The following is a 17,129-nucleotide window of genomic DNA, read 5'->3' as shown; positions in this document are numbered from 1 at the left end:
AATACTTTTTCAGTGCTCTGGAAGGTGGAGAATTAGTGCTGGAAAAGTAGACCTGATTATGTGCATATTTTCTACTGAGGTTCCTAAGTATTCTGTTTAATTATCGAGGTGTTAATACGTAGGCATTTAGCTGTGTGAAACTCTCTTACTAGAGCTAGTTACCGTTCAAAATTTGAAATTTGGTATGTGAAACATTTATTCATGTAATGAAAACACATTATGTTTTTCTAAATACTGGATTTAAAATTAATTTACTTAGAAATACTAAGACATAATGAGCTGTTCTTAACACTGAAACTTTAGCCACTGACAGATGAGACTCATGTAAGATCCAGTAATATAATGCTGCTATTAATTCTGAGGGGAAAATAATACTTTGCTCCAGTTGCTTGTAGAATGACATGGTGCTTGCATATTTGAAGAAATGTGATTTTAAAGTGCAGTTTTTAATTTGAATTTAAGATTAATTCTAGTCAGTTTTGTTCTGTGGCAAAAAAGCAGCTTTACTCTAGATTTTACTTGGCCTTTTGTTATCTTTTAATGGACAAGCAGTGCATTTTAAGTCTTTCCTGCTTTTCACTCTTGAAGAATACATAATGATACTGGTCAAATTTAACTTCCATGCATTATAAGAAAGTTTCATGTGTGATTAAAGGCATCAATTCCTTTTGTGCTTTCTTAATCATGGAAGAGAAGGGAAGCTGACCTATGGCAACAGTCATCCATTACTGCAGTTACAAGCTTCTGCAGTACCTCTTTTAACAAGTTTAAGTTATTGATGGGTGTGTTTTCATGGCTTCCTAAACTATTGCAAATGGGTAACAAGCCTGAATTCATTTAGTATTCAGATTCAGCTGTTTGACAAGGCAGTGCTTGGGCCCTTTTTGGGTATTTTTAACAAGGCAATCCCTTCACAAATATATAAAGATCATAGCTATCTTGGATGATATTCAGATTATTGAGAGCTGTCCAGTACTTACAGTTCCTGGGTTTCTGAGATGTAATACATAAGTCTAGCATGAATCTGAACTTGCACATCTGCATCTTATTTTTTTCTGTGCATAGATTTTCTTTCATTTCACTATTAGTGCAAATTAAATGCATTGTAGTAGAGTAGACATGAGCACTTGCTCATGTTCTTGCTTAGGGACACATGTTTCGCCGTTCATGTTCCTGTCTATATGACTCCCTTAGAACATACCAAAATTTTTTCTCTTCCTTGGCTAAAGGGGTGATTCTTATACAAAAGTAATTCGGAATCACCAAGAAACACCAAGCACCTTTAACTGGGATAAGGTTTGAGAAGAACGTGAATACATGTGACCCATCCAGAGTTCTGTGCTTCCCCCTGCTGCTCCTTCACTCTGCTTCCTTCTTCATTTCTCTATGTCTCTGACACTGCTGCTGCTGAAGGAAATTTAGCATAATTACTGATGTAGAGCTCGACAGTTATAAAATATTTATTTTTGTGATAAAGTGCATGCATGTGTCCGCACAGAACTATGTGTGTTTGCATATGCATGTGTACATATATTTGTACATGTTTGCAGGTATACTCTGTTGCACAGAACTGTAAGTATTTTTTTAGTAAGAACAAAAAATGTTTACAAATTGAGACAGTGCATAATGCAGCTAGTGCTGTTTAGGGCTCTTCTAAGAGGTAAGGAAATGTCAGACTTTCAACAAGTACGTATATGGTTTGTAAAATAGAAATTTCCTTTTTTTAATTAGATTTCTTTATTGAATCTTTTTTGCAGAATCATTCTGGTCTGTTTTTCTCTCCCTCAGACACTACTTTCCTTAGTGTGACCTGTGAAAGTTGCATTGTCATGATACATTTGCTATGTCTAATATTTGGAGCACTTTTCATTTCTCACTGGTCAGAAAAGGTGCAAGTGATCAGTATTAGAAATCATAAAAAGAAGGCACACTAACTTCTTTAATAGTATAACTGATGTTGATGCAGTTTGAAATAAATAAGATCATTCTGGTCTGCCAAAGTGAGATGTTAAAGGTGAAATGTTCAATAACAATATGTAAAATAAAGCTGGCATTAATCTCCCGTGCCAGTGCTTTGTTATGAAAATCATAGATCCATTCATTTGACAACAGATTATGCTCTTAAAAGCTTAGAAACATTTGGGAAGACGCTTTACTTTCCTTCATGTATTTTATCTTCATTGAATAAAAATATTTAAAAGGAATTCATTGTGTTTACCTGTCCAGTGCTTTACAAGATGGTTTTTGAACTAGAATAGATAGGTGTAGTTCTGTTGGAGCAATAGGTCTATATGAATGGATATAAACTGGGATTCTGTGCTGGCACTGCAGTTCTATACGGTAAACTTATAGTGCCAGGGACTTAAAGATGTCATTACTGATCCTCTCCAAGAGAAATAACAGCAATTAATAATAAATAGTATGTCAAAAGCTGGACGTGAGTCTAAGAGCTGATATAAAATCACTGACTTTGTACATTCTGAAACTTCATAAAAAATTTAAGAAGTAGAAATGGAGGAGGATACAGCATTAATTGCAGTTGCTCAAAATAGCATATGCTACTTCTTAAATTTTGTTAAAATGGGATTCTTCCCTACTGGATATCTTAATGAATGACTACTAGAAGATTGCTTTGTGTTAAGTGGCCAAGAGATGTAGTCTTAAATATCTTAAGCTTGTTTGATGTTACATGTTCCTTATGGTGGGCAAGAGTGGAGTCTAAACTCTCTTGAATCTCACCAGAATATCTGTTACATGGTTACCTGTAAGTGTGGGCAGGATTGGCCACAAGGCACTGCATTCTTGGCCTGTGTTTTTAACCACTGAAAAAATTATGCTTTTTTGGCCACCCCTTACTCTCACAATTAAAAACATGAGAATCTGGCTTTGCCACATTTCTACTCCAAGACATTAAATTTATCTTAAATGTGTGATATAAGTTTAACAGCTACAAAAAAAAAAAAAAAAAAAAAAAATCCTTTCTAATATCTGGAAATGTTTCACAAGCTTTCTTTTTTCTTTTTTATTTCATTTTAGTACATCTGAAATCCCACAGTTCCGATTGCCATATGATGTAGTGAATTTTGAAGTTGAGCTTATGAAGGATCTTGGAGTGAAGGTAATGAAAAATATATCCTGCCTATGTATAGCTCAGAGAAAAAAAGAAGAGGAACTCTGGCAAAGATTAACAGCAAAATGTCATGCACATTAGTAAAGAACAATTAAAAGCTACGCTAGACAGAGGCAGGAAGATGCTTCCTCTTGCTCAGGGCATTTGTCTGTCTCCTGTCTGAATGCCTAGTTTGGAAAAGGGCAATCAATAGTTCTCATCTGGCATGCCTGCATGTGATTAATTGTCTGTAAGAAACAAATTCCTCAATTGCTTTAGGGGTTCAATGTAGCTATTAGAATGATTTGATTTTTTTTTAATGGAGTTTTTTTTTTTTAATGCAAGTTTGGCACTATTTACAACACTGATATTTGACGCTTCTCCCCTCTCTGCTTCCTTCTCTCCAAGATTTTTCTTCATGGTTTATAATACAGTCTTGCATCCTAGTTAATTTTATGGCAAAATGCATAAAGAAGTTGGAAGGAGGAATGAATCACTGGATTGAATTTTTCAGTAGTAGAAGGGATAATAATGTATTGCTAACATGATGCTTCAGCATTCAGTCAAGCAAGAAATTCTTGGAATTGTTAATATTGGTTCATACTGCAAAGGCAGTAGACTGTTGTCACGAGACCCAAGTGAGATAAGACCCATGCTGATAACATGTAAAGAGGCTTTAAAGGCTAAAGATTTTTTTTCCATCTTAATGATCACTTGCAACCATTTAGAAGACTGACAGAAAGATAGTTATGTCGTGAATAGAGCTATAAATAGAGCACTGAAGCCATTTTAGACAAAATTGCTGGCCATAGGCCCCTGGGAAGAGTCTTCAAAACTAATGAAGCTTCTCAAGGCTCTTTGTCTTATGCCAAGGACTCCAGAATGGACAAGTAGGACCACTGTGTCATCCTGACCTGCACATCCTTGCTATTTTGAACTACAGCAGAGATACTTGGTGTAAATCTGTTACTGAGTTCTGCTGTTGATCTGCAGTTGACCCTTTGGTGAGCTTACTAGCTAAGTACTGTAGCTTTACACCTCTATAAGCTGCAAATATTTTCCTGTGTTTACTTAAAACATTTAAAATCTGTGGTGGAAGATGCTGTATTGTCTACACGCTCAGTAGTGCTGTTTATTCAAGTAATTCTATTGAAATTAGTAAGAATTAGTCAGGTGAATAAGGATTACAGAGCTGGGCCCTAGGAGTATTATGAATCCCCACATAAAATAGTATTGCCATTTAAATTCCTTCATTAGGTTTTCATAGCATATGTACACAATAGGATAAAAGAAAAAAAAAACATAATGGCAATTTATAAAATGCATTTTGTTGCCAGCGAGGATGTAGTCTGCATTCAGGAAAGGATTACAGCTGTATGTGGCTTTTGCACTTATGATATAAATTATACTAAATCTACAAATGAAAAAAAAAAAAGCCTTTTAGTATGATGCACTGCATATAGTTGGTTGGCTGAACATAGGGCAGGCACTTTCCCTCATGCCAGCCTTGAAGCAGCTGCAATTGCTCGACCTGCACCGTGGCCCCTTGAGGTGGGATTGCTGTGCAGGTACCTGGAGCTCTACAGATATTTTTCAACTTTTATTTATTTGTTTTTGTTCTAAAAGGGACTGTTGCACTGAAGCATAGTTTTTGTAAACAGGTTTACCTTGTTGTTTCAGCTTACCCTGGAAACCAAAGTAGCCTGTGGTGACCCTTATACAAGGATGATGTGAAGCTACCTTTTCCTGTATCTACTATGGGCCAGATGCTTAAACAAGAGCCAGTCTGACCTTTTAAGTCTGATTTGGGGGGGAGAAAAAAAAAAAAGTAATTTGCTTTGTTCACCAAAATATCCTCTGTGGTTTCAGTATGCAGGACATGCGGGAAGTAATTCTTGCATTATCAAATTAAAAGCCATAAATCTTCATGATTCTTTTAGGTTGTCTTTGGTAAAGGCCTTGCAGTAGATGGAATGACACTCCGTACCTTGAAAGAGGATGGTTACAAAGCAGTCTTTATTGGAATAGGTAAGAACAGCTTGTGCTCCTACATTTTGTCATCTTGAAACTGGATGACTATATGAGAATAAATTGGGACTTGTATCTGCATTAATAGCATGATGTGGGACAGCTTTAGTCTGCTTTAAAAAATATGGAATACACTAAAAATTGTAAAAATAGAAACATAAAGCTACTGTCTTAACATAATTATATTAAAATAGTGGTTAATTTTCATTTGCATTCACATTTTACATTCACATTTGTAAGTAGGAAGGTAATATAGCTGAATAGCTTAATTTATTATTTAAATGGTTCAAAAGTGGATGAACTGAAAAATTACCAGTAATTAATTGCCATATTGACATAAAGGGCATAAAAGCTCAATATTCAAATGTGAAAAACTTACTATGCCCATATAATTAGTGAGTCTATGTGTAATCCAGTGATGTCATGCATGACTGCTTTTTCTTTTCTCCATATAAAACATGTAGCCTATTTCAGATAGGCTGAAGTGAAATCTAATTATGGAATGGGCTAACAAAATAAAATGACTTTGAGTTGTACTGAAACTGGCATCATAGGTCTGCTCTCACATGCTAAAAAAAGTCCTGCACCTGCCTGCAGTTTGAATCATTGCTTCTTTTTAATGTTAGATTAGAATTGTTATCCATTTACAAGTATTTTGAAGTACAGCTGGACCCATCTTTACCATACGATAGGCGTGTTGAGCAAGCACCGTCCACAGTTGGTATGAGGCTTAATGCTCTTTATTGATCTAGACGTTGCCTAAGTGAACATAATAGGGAACAAGTTGTCCAACTGTTCCTCCTTCCTATTATTGATTACAGAGATGTAATTCTTAGTACAGCGACAACTGTTGTTTACCATCTGGGTATGCTGTATAATAAGCTTTGCAAGTTCATTCCCTCATGTGATTGTAGTACAGACCATTGTGATTTATATAATCCTAAATCCTCATATTGTTAGACACCTTTGGTGCGGGAATTTCTTTTGGGTTATACTTTGATATTGCATGCATAACATTGGACCAGCTTATCTTTATTGTTTTAATGTGCCTTTCAAAATGCTTTGTGAAAGCTCACAAATTAGGTAGGAATGCATGAATAAACCTTCATTTTTCTCAGAATGTAGCATTTAGGAGGAAGTGATCAATTATTATTGGAAAACCAATGCTTCCTGACTCAGAAATTTAAAACAACTTTCAGTTAATGGATATTCAAAATGACCAGTGAGTACTTTACACAGAGGAAGATTGGAATATTTGTATTGTATATTTGAGTTTATTTTCTGACCTTAATGAAACTATCCCTGTATAAAATATTTTGGTAAATATTTTTGCTAGTAAGGGGACAGAATCAAGCCTTTAATAAACAAAAAGAAAGTTATTCAAAGAATAATTCTCCCCTACACCACATGTTGCCTGAATGTGTTTGGATCAGAGTATAAATGCTAATGAAGGATTATGTGTTCCTACGCAGCACTGGAAGCCATCGTGCATTCGTGATGAAGTTGGCCTGTCCCTGCACTCCCAAGTGAGCCTGTCCCGTCTTGCACAGCGCTGTGTAAAACGCGGGCTGGTGCTTCTGGTCTTGCTTGCTGGTAGTGAAAGATGGGCCATGACTTGTAGGGTCGGTTTTGGTTAATGCAGTAGGACATTTATAAATCTCTCAGCACTTTACTCCGTTTTGTTTTCTGTTCTTTGCATACTGAACAAGCTTGTATTAAACAATTTTTGTGTAATATATTTGCAGTGTGCTGGTTGCAAGGAAGAGTTGTGAGAATTGTAGGGTTTTTTTTTCCATAGCAATGCAAGTTTTGAAGTGCATAAATTGATTAAGAAAAGGCAGAGTCTGTCCGGTCAGGAGATCTAATCCGTTTAGGTCACTGTTGGGTCACTCATCTACTCTGCATCTCAGCTTTCCGCATGTCACATGACTGTGTATGAGGGTGAAGAGACTGATGAGGAGTATGAGGTTACAAGAATGAATGCTACTCTAACATAGCTTATATGCAAACTTTTTAAGATTTAATTCAATGAATGTTTCCAAAATGATGACTGAGAATTAGAGATGTAGTTTAGGAATGATGCTTAAAAATGTCACCTTAAAATGTTCACATACCAGGTACAAGTTTGGAGGTTTATGTTATTAGCCATAAACACTAATGAATAGGAGTTATTTTTTTCTCAAAGTTTCAAGGCTTTCAAACTGGCCTCAAAAATTATGAATAGATAATGTATATTTTCTTTTCCAAATTCAATAGATTCCATGCAGTTTGCCTTACCTGAATCAACTCTGCTTTTGATAAGAAATGTTTGTGAAGAATTTCTGTGAGGAAGCTGAAAAATCACTTTCAAAATTTTATTGTTAAGAAAAGGTTCATATCAGTTGCCGCCTTAAGTAAACACTGTAGAGACTGAGGGCGACGGAGAATGGGCAAGTTTAGTGTGAAAAGGATAGATCAATGATGTGGTGAGGGAAACAAAATCCTCAGAGATAGCAACACAAGGAGGCATGAAAGGGTATCTTGTGGAGAACAGAGTAGCCAGAGAACTTTATGTTACTCTATCTCTTGATTTTTGGAGTTGAATATTTTAAGATTTTTTCAGAAAATTTCTGTGTCTGTGCAGCTCACTTGGCTGTCAGAGCACATGAAGTGGTAGACTTCTATTATTATTCCCTCATGAATTTCAGTTAAATTATTTGCAAACCAAGGCTCTGTGTTTTAAGAGTTCACAAAGAATTCTATAATCTTTTTGAAAGAGAAAACACAAAACATATTTTTAATACAGATACTTGAATGAAAATGAATGACCCTAGTATTAAAAGTAATTGAGGACATGTCTGAAAACTTCTGAAGAATTATATAGAAAGGCTGACACCATAAATATTTTCTGTACAGACCTTTATGCAAACTTGTATACTTACTCTATAACATTTTATGTTGCAGGGCTTTTATATAACATATGCATTCTCTTGCATATAAAGATCAGATAAAAATGTATCTTCAAAGATGATTTCACAGGTTAAAAAGTGTGTGTGTGTGTGTGTGTGTGTGTGTGTCTGTATTTATATATACAAAAAAATCCTAAGCCCACATTCCCAGAAATGACATAGGCGCCTCAGCTTGACTAGGCGTGTAGGCTTGCAACTGAACTGACAGACATAACTAACTTGCTAGTTAGCTACTCAATATAGCACAAATGCAGCTAGGAATGAAGCTTGCTTGTTTTTGTCCATCTTGTGATGCTGGATTGTTATAGAGACAGTTTTATTGTATTAGGCTTGTCAGAGGTTCTACTGCAAACTGAAAAATTATACATTATAAGAAGGTATTGAGTAAATCCAAGCACAGCCTCTTTCTTGTGTATTCTAAACAGTATGCTCTCCTTGCAAGGGTTAAAGTGGTATATGAAAAGTAAAAAATCCCTTGTGGAAGGAACCTTTGCAATAATTGCATTCGTTCATAGTTAATTAACATAGCATTTAAACAATAATATAATTAGATGATTTCATTGATTGGAATGAAATTACACACCTAAAAGGGAAATTAAAAGTCCAAACCTTGATGTGCTTTTTTTTAAACAACAACAACAACAAAAAACCTTGGGAGATTGATTTACTGTCTCTTCCCCAAAAAGTAAGTAATCTCCTCATGCCTGTTATTATCTTCTGATTAACTATGCAGTGCCACCTGGTGTGCAGATGGGAAGAATATTACACATCAAGAGCACTGTTCACACCCACCCACACAGATATAAACCTACGTGGCAAAAAGTGAACAGATGTTCATTTTGCTTGTGCTATAGGGAAAAATTGTGCATCTTACTCCTGATTCATAAACTAAATTTGGATAACATGAAATCTGCATATGGGATCCACAGGCCCATGGCCAACAAAGACATTTATGGAGGAATATGTTGTATTGAAAATTGTTCTCATTTCAGATTGTATACAGATTTTTTTGTTTGTTTTTCTGGTTTTGTTTTCCCTTGTATTTCTGAGTTTTCCTGTCTCCTCAATTGCTATTTCACTTATCACCTCCAAACAGTAAAGTTTAGAGGCAGAGTCATTTGAAACAATATCCAAGACCTATTTGTTGTTTTGGCTGTATTTCAAAATAATATTTCATATTTCTTGTCTTTTGAGATGGTCCCTTGAATTATATCTCAGGCCTCTTGGCAAATGTAGATGAGCTGTTGTAGCATCTCAGTGAAAGATGGGATTAAAGTACAAAGCGTTGTGCAGCTTCAGGCTCTTAGGATTTGCAGCTCTGTTTTTGGTGTTTTTTTTGGTTATGTTTTGTGTTATTACATAATATCATTAGTATTTTGATACCACATAGCTGATATGTTTTTTTTTACTGCAAGGAAACTGAAGCCTAAAGATCAGATAAAACACAAAGATGCAGGGGAGAAAAGTAACATGTTAAAGGTAGTGCAGGAAAGAATGATGTTGATGGAAACATGATTGCCTGGCTACTCAAAATAAATGCATTTGTAACTTGGTTCCTGAGTTACTTTTACTGATGTTGTAGGTAAGTGTCAATGTTGTCATCGTCTCACAAGCTCAGAAGGAGGGTGTTTTCACTCGGGAGGTAAATGGTGACAGCAGTGGCCTAGTAGGCTTGAGGCCATTGAGTATCCTTTATCCGTTAAAGGAGATCTAGTCTTAAACTTACCTTTATTCCCAGTGCACAGTCATTCCTGGAGACGAACAATGTATATACATCCAAGAGTTTTCATGCTTGAGGCATCTTTTTCTACTACTGGCGTTTGTAATAATCTGTTCTTCTAGTTCTGTAGCCTTCACTGCTGCTCTGGATGTTGGTGGAACAGTCATAGTACACATCAGAAGCGCTAGGCAGTTGAAAGCTTTCGGAGTTCAGATCACAAAACAGCTTATTTATTATTAATAGTCCTAGGACACTTTCAGAAAATACTAATAATCTGCCTTTGGGCATCCTTCAGTTATTCACTTGCAAATTACACAGACCTTCATGCTCTTATTTACTTATCTTTCCTACCAAAAAACTACTTAGCATAACAATCTCTGCTGCACATGTTTTACAAAACTCTCTCCTGTCTCTTACTAAGATGCAGGGCTGTTTCCCTGAAGAAATGCTCATCTAAACGTGATGACAAAATCAATTTTGTTCTATTATTTTAGGACCAGTTAAATGCTTTAATATCTTGCAAGATGCATTCCTCTAAGATTGCTTAGCGTGTTTTGGGGGAGATTTCAAGTCATACAGCTATCTGTAGATAAAAAAAGAAAAAACACTAGTTATGCTTCCATAATTAATGTCATTCTTCCACATTACTAATAAGACTTTTACTTCCACACAGATAATCAGACACAGAATTAACAATCATCCAAAACAGCGTAGATGTTAATTGGTGCTTTGCTGTTGACTTCACTTGAGCTTTTTGTCTCCTTTGTGGGAAAGGTGCATATGGACCAATACATATTTAATGCATGCAGATGTTTCTTGAAATGCTCTTTTGCCTGGTATATAGTGGACTGACACAACACCTAACTTAAACAATGGATTCAGAAGTGCTGCTGCTTTCCTTCGTGTTGGGGTACCTCTGAGGCCAGTTAAAAAAAATAGGCTTGTTTGATTTCTTTTGGACTGTGCAGAAGTAGGAAATGTACCAAAATCTCACTTGCTCAGTGCCAGCTATTGGTGAGATGATGACCGATTATTTCCCGGTTCATGATTAAAGTTCTGCGCAGCCTGCCTGTGCAAAGTTGCATTTCATAAGTTTAATCTCTCTGAGTTGATATTCCTTTCACTGCCTGCTCAGCTGTGGGTGTGTTTGCTTCTTAGATGAATTGAGAAGACAAAACTTGGATTTGTCTTTTTTCATCATATTTGTTCATGGGGCTGCAGAAGTTGCTATGCACTTTGTGCCCTGCTTCTTCCCTGCTTCATGTCTGTGTCCCTAGGAACTGTCCCTGCATGGGCGAAGCTTCCATCTCACCCCACAGTTTCTCTATGTTTCGCAGTCATCCTTCTCTCTCTTCATCGCTGCTTGATAGTCAGACTTTCGTGGCTACAGGAAGAGTTAAATATAATCAAGGGTAGTTTTCTCGTTTCAGAGGAATCTCCTGACACCTTGGTTTGCTTGAAACTGGTTTTGGTCCTTTCTGTGCTTTGGAGTGCTCTCTATGGCCTGTGGTAGCTCACGTGGGATCCACAGCTCAGGGCACTCTGCGACCTGCAGCCTGGGCTTGCCTGCAGTCTGTGCAAGAGGGATTCCCTGAGCCCTTCCTTCAGGCTCACAGCATTAATTGAACAGCTTCCAATTCCTAAGAAATTTTAGGAAATTTCTAATTGTCTTACCGGTTACTACTTCAGTACTGCTGTCATGTAGTAGCTTCTGCTATCATGAGGAAGCGCATATGCCGCCTTCCAGCAGGAGGACTGGCATTGGGCAGTGATCTCTTGTTTTAATGGGATGGTAGTCTTAATGTGTTTTTTAATGTCAACAAATATCTGAGAAGAAATTTTTAAGTGTTCGCTGTAGTAAATAACCTTTAACTAAGCTATGTATTTTGCAGCTGTATCTTGAATTTTGAGTTGATGGGGATTATTATCTAGGCTTCTGAGCTGGCTGTCATGGTCATGATGCTTGAAAAACTGTTTTGCTTTTCTATCTATACTTGTCTGAGATGGCAGTCATATCATCTTTGATGTTGAAAATCACTGTGTAAATACATGTGTTGATAATGTTTATTACTATGGTGTTTAGAACTGTGAAAAAGCATATGAATATAATACATTACCTGGAAATCTTTGAGAAGAAAGGTTAATGTGTATGCAAATATTTCTGTGGGTGTATGTGGTATGTGTGTGGTGTATGCTCTAAGCTTGAGATGCAGTTTGATATTCCCTGTGCGTAAAGTCTCACGGGTAGTTCTCTGAGCACACTTTATAATACCCAACTGTATTGGGGATTTGGTCTTTTTCTGGAATAATGCTGATGTCACCAGCTGTGGAGTTTATGCAATAATTAAGATTCAGCATTTGTACTGTTACTGTTTTCAGCGATTAATGCTAAATTTACTGTAAATTGTATAGACAAAATTTTGAAGAGGAGAAAGCAGAAGGGTGCTAAGTACACAGGGTGTTCAAATAATGGTACTACAAATTGCACGCTTACCCAACAGAGGAAAATATTTTCCAAATATTGTCATTTATAATGTTTTCTTCCACAGGAAATCCTTTGGCTATTGTCCATTCGTTTTCTGGTGGATTGCAGTAACCTTAGTGTGTAGGAAATGATCTTTGAGAGTTGAAATTCCATACATACTATATTGTATCATCCTTGTTTCTTTAGATAAAACTGTAACTGCATGCTAGACTTTGTGCTAAAAATATAGGAAGCAGAACACAAACCATTTAGAAAGTGGAAAAAATGTTTTAACAGTTAGCATGATTCACCATTCCTTCTGACTCTTTGTTAATTAGGTTCATAAGAAGAAAATATTCAATAACGAAAATCAAGAAGTCCATGAGTCTGCAGAGTTAATACTGCAGTTACAGTGATGTGAATAGTTAGAAAACAAACTTCGGTGCATTACTACATTTCTAAGAATTATCAAGGTTCTGTGTTCCTAATTGTTTCACTGATGTAATGGGGAAAAAAAATCAAAAGTATCACTCACTGCAGATTTCTAAGATTTTTTGGTTAGAAATAACTTGTTGCTTTGTGACTAATGATAATAAGCGATTGCTCATTTGTGTATGATGAGTGTTTTTTAAATGGATCCTAACAGTTTAATAGGTAGTGAAATTGAAGTATCTGGTGGTGGTGATTTAAATTGCAGTGACATCATTAGCTGTTATCAAAGATCATTTCTCAATAGTACAGTATTTATAGCCTTTTCTCTAATGCATTGGATCTTTAAAAGTAAGAGAGGGTATCTTCTAAAACAAAAAATCTAATTTTATAGTTAGTGTATTGTTTAGCAGTTAGACATTGAAAATCATTGCAAGTAATCTTTTCAATGTGCAGTTGATTTAGGTGAGTATATATCTCCTAGTAGGGGAACGTAGACCAGATCCTGCTGTAATGATCTAATACAATTCTTAATTTTGCTGAGGAAAATGAGGGGTATGTTTTTATATGGGAAACATTTGTTAACCTTTTACAGAGTTAAATAATGATTGCTTGAAAAACAAAAAATGTTGCTAAAAAACTGTACATGTTTGGTCTCCCCTATAGCAATTTTTTCCATTTTATGTTGTCTGAGGCTCCCTGTTCAGATATGCTGCAACTGTGTTGTTGAAGAACTCTTCATGGCTATGGAGAAATGACCAAAATACAAAGCATGGATAGGAATGTTCTGAACATCCTGAATATTTTGTGCTGCCGAGGTAGGACCCCAGGGGCAGGCAGAGCTCCTTGGTGCCCCAAGGGAGGACAGTGGCTGGTGCCACCTCCATCATCCCTGTCCCAGCATTAGCTTGGAGCACAGCAATTGGCTTGGCGTGCCAAATGGGGCAGTGGGTCAAGACAGTGACAGATTCCTGTCCAGCCCCAAACTATAGGAATTACCTATAGGAATTGACAATATTGTGCAGGAAGTGTAAGATATACTCGGTTGTGGTATCCAGGCTAATCACTGGCATAAAGTTTCTGTCCTTTCTGTTGCTGTAGTAGCTGCTTGATAATAAGGCTCGGAGCTAGTTTGCATTAATAAACTGATTTTTGCACCTTAGAATCTGAAGAAATCTAAAAGTCACAAGCCTCCACTGTCTTTGGGCAGAGCATTTTCTGGAAAGCTCAGTAAAATTTTGAATCTTAGTCTGTTTTAAATCATAGGGACATAAGAGTCCTGATATACCCACTACACTGGCATGCTGGTTCCTTATTTCTCAAATTCAAATTTGGGCCTCTGCATGAGCTGAATATGCTCTTTATCGTATTGAAGCATAGAAATGCACACTGTAGCTCAGCCACTTCTGGACCTGCCATGCTTGTGCGAATAGCATGTGTTCAATCAGCCTTGGAGACCGAATAGTCATAGATAGGAGTGTGGTGTTCAGTGTTCATTCAAGACAAGAACATGCAGACAAAATGAGCTGCAGTTGCTGCAGGAGATGGCACTTGTTTTGACTCGGGAGGAGTTTGTTTGAATTTTGCCTGTGGTTACTGACTGAGAACATGATATATCAGTGTTCATTGGGGCAAGTATTCATTGACTGCAAAGTGAGATTTGGTGCTACCCTGAACTTGAAATGGAGGCTCTGCCTATTGGCTTCAGGTGCCTTTCCTGCTTTTGGCCTTCTTGGAGACTTCTGGGAAGCTCTTCCGAATTTCATTCTCTCATATGGGAATAGTGAGACGTAGCACCAGAAGTTTACTATAGCTACCCAATTGTATTCCATTTGCAAAGTGTTCAAACGTTTCCTTAGTGGTAGAGAAATCTTTGTTCTGAGCCACCAACAGTTTTCACACTCCTCTAATCTTTATTTTTCCTCCAGTATTTTCAAAACCATGTGCAGCAATGAAAATAACTGGTTAACTTAACGCAAATTGTATTTTATGAAAGGAATAATTGGCACTAATCTGGCAATTTCTGTAGGATCACAAGGAGGATGAAAATGTTTATCATGTAACTTCACACTCGCATTGTACCATTTTCTTTAAATTTTTCCCTATAGAGTTATGCTGTTAAAGACATACTGTGTCTAACTTGGTGTTTTCTGAAATGAAGTTTTAATAATTTATCAAAAATTTGAAAGGCATATCTCACATAATGCTTAATAAGATTTATTTCATTTCAAATATGAATAGCTATATTTAGCTAAAGTTTGCTTACATGGTTATGTTTTACTTACATGCTGGAAAAAAGAGCTTTGAAGTCAATGTGATTGCATTTATAGTGCCAATCTGAAGAACAGCTTGACTTGTTTCTTTCAGTTATCAAAAATAGGCCTCTGCTTGTATAACACTCCAAAAATGCCTTGTAGTAAAATCTACCATACAGTAGGGGTTTCCATATTTCTAATAAACATTCAGTAGTATAAGGGTCAGGGACTAACCAGTGAATTAAAGTCAAAACTCAAAATGAGGTGACTTTTCTGTTTAGCACCGGGCCCTGATAGAAACTGATAATGTTTGATTAATGAGCAGCAGCCTTGCAGTGGGTGAAAACATCTGTAAGAAATGATTTATTATTTCAAAGGTATTGGAAGCCTGCCGTATCTTGCAGATTTAACTGTGTGTGCCTGAATAAAATAAATGAGATGCAACATGTGAAAAATGAAAACACATTACTTGTAAAGGATGGTGTCACAAGCAGGGTATTTTTGTTCAAGCACACTTTGTCATGGGGATTTTTAATGTTGCTCTGAATACAAATCATTTAACTGGTTCATAAAATCAACTCAGTTGGAATTCTTGCATCTATCATCCAAGACAGAAATGAGGGTTAAACTTAATATGCTGGAACTTCCTTTAAATGTGTCTATTTTGCATCATATACAGCTGTTTAAATGGCACGTATTTAAAAAAAAAAAAAATCCTTTAAAAATGTGATAAAAATGAAAAACATTGAAAACAGAAAAATTCAGTTAGGATTGTCATATTATGCTTAATTCCAGCTTTTTACATGCTGCATGATCATGCCCTTGCCTTGTGATTTGTAGTGCAGGAGATATGATTTGTCCTTGAAAGTGGGATGTGAAAAGTTCTGTAGAATCAGTTGCTGCCTTAATGGAGGCAGGTGAAAAATGAAGAAGAAAGCCTGTTACTGTTAAGTGAAATTGTGATTTTTTTAAAATAAAATGTAAATAGTTTTTAATAAAAAGATTGCAGTTTTTAGTGAACTGTCTTCTAAGAAAAATACATCCCAGCTTATACTTAAGTAGTAGCTTTCTTTACTGATATTCTCTAAAGCACTGAACACATTGAAGAAAATAGGCAAAGACTTTTAACTCTTACTTCCCACATGTTATATAATTGATTCGCTCGCTGTCAACAGAGTTTGTAAAGTCATTAAAAAGCAATGTTGTTATTGCTTGCAACAGTTGCTCTCCATGTGAATGTGTGAACAAAGGTGTAATTATCTGTGTATTTGGAAGTGAGGAAGGACTGGCTGCTTGGCTTGTGCTTTCCTGTGCTTGTGGGTTAGGGATGAAGTTGCTGAGCAGCCTTTTTGGGTGCCTGTGGGGTAAGTGACCCATTTCTGTCTGTGCTGCTCCAGGATGGGGGCCCTTGGTGCCGTTCGGGGCTGTCCCCGGGTCCGGATCACGTACAGCTGCTGGTGCTGCGGTCTCGCCTCGGTGAAAGCGCAGTGCTCCCAGACAGGCTGCAGTGCCGCGACCCCCTGCTAGCGAAAATTACTTCTGATTCGGGGAATAACTAACGTGGAGATTTTTCCACCCTGCTTTCCTGCTTCCCCGTTTTCTCGTCTTGTGCCAGAGCAGCAACTGTGAAGTGCTGCTTCGCAATTGGAAATATTTGGAAATTTTGATATTTTCTGCTCCATAGTCTACACCCATGTCCATATAGATCTTGTCTGCTTTCCTAATTTTTTTTTTAGACAGTTCGTATGAAATATTTTTCCTTGTTTACACAGGAATAAAGTTCTTTGGGTTCGTTTAGTCAGAGAAGAGATGAGTTTTCCTGAGAGAAAAAGAAAGTATAACCTGGTAAAATTTTTGCTAAGGTTTGGCTTTTTTTTTTTTGGTAAAATTGAGTTATATACCATGTTCCCTGAATGTATTTGCACACTTTAATTTGACTGTGGATTTTAGTGTATGGAAAGACTGCATAGAAATCACATTGTATTTACTTACCTAAGGTGATCATTGTTTATTGAAAGATTTTTTAAAAGCCTCTTAGATTTAATTCATGGCCTTTGCTTCCTTCACATAACAGCCCTTTCTGCTCTGTTCTTCGCCTTGTTTTGATCTTATAGGCACTTCTATAGTGGGAGTTATAGAGTAGGAAAAAAAGCCTCCTTTATCTTCAATTCTCTTT

The 17,129-nt window shown here is 36.6% G+C and overlaps 1 protein-coding gene across 1 annotated transcript in view; it reads left to right on the top strand.

Moving 5' to 3' along the window:
- The window catches only part of DPYD (dihydropyrimidine dehydrogenase), a 277,603-nt gene that overhangs the window by 84,226 nt on the left and 176,248 nt on the right, over positions 1 to 17,129 (top strand). The window contains exons 7-8 of the mRNA XM_026038025.1: positions 3,037 to 3,118; positions 5,050 to 5,137. Of these exons, the coding sequence (XP_025893810.1) occupies positions 3,037 to 3,118; positions 5,050 to 5,137 (170 nt within the window). The remainder of the gene's footprint in view (positions 1 to 3,036; positions 3,119 to 5,049; positions 5,138 to 17,129) is intronic.

Source organism: Nothoprocta perdicaria, unplaced genomic scaffold (assembly GCF_003342845.1).
Source record: "Nothoprocta perdicaria isolate Ctin4 unplaced genomic scaffold, notPer1 scaffold_20, whole genome shotgun sequence".
Lineage (NCBI taxonomy): Eukaryota > Metazoa > Chordata > Aves > Tinamiformes > Tinamidae > Nothoprocta > Nothoprocta perdicaria.
The sequence above is the reverse complement of the archived record's forward strand: the minus strand, read 5'-3'. Positions and strand labels throughout refer to the sequence as shown.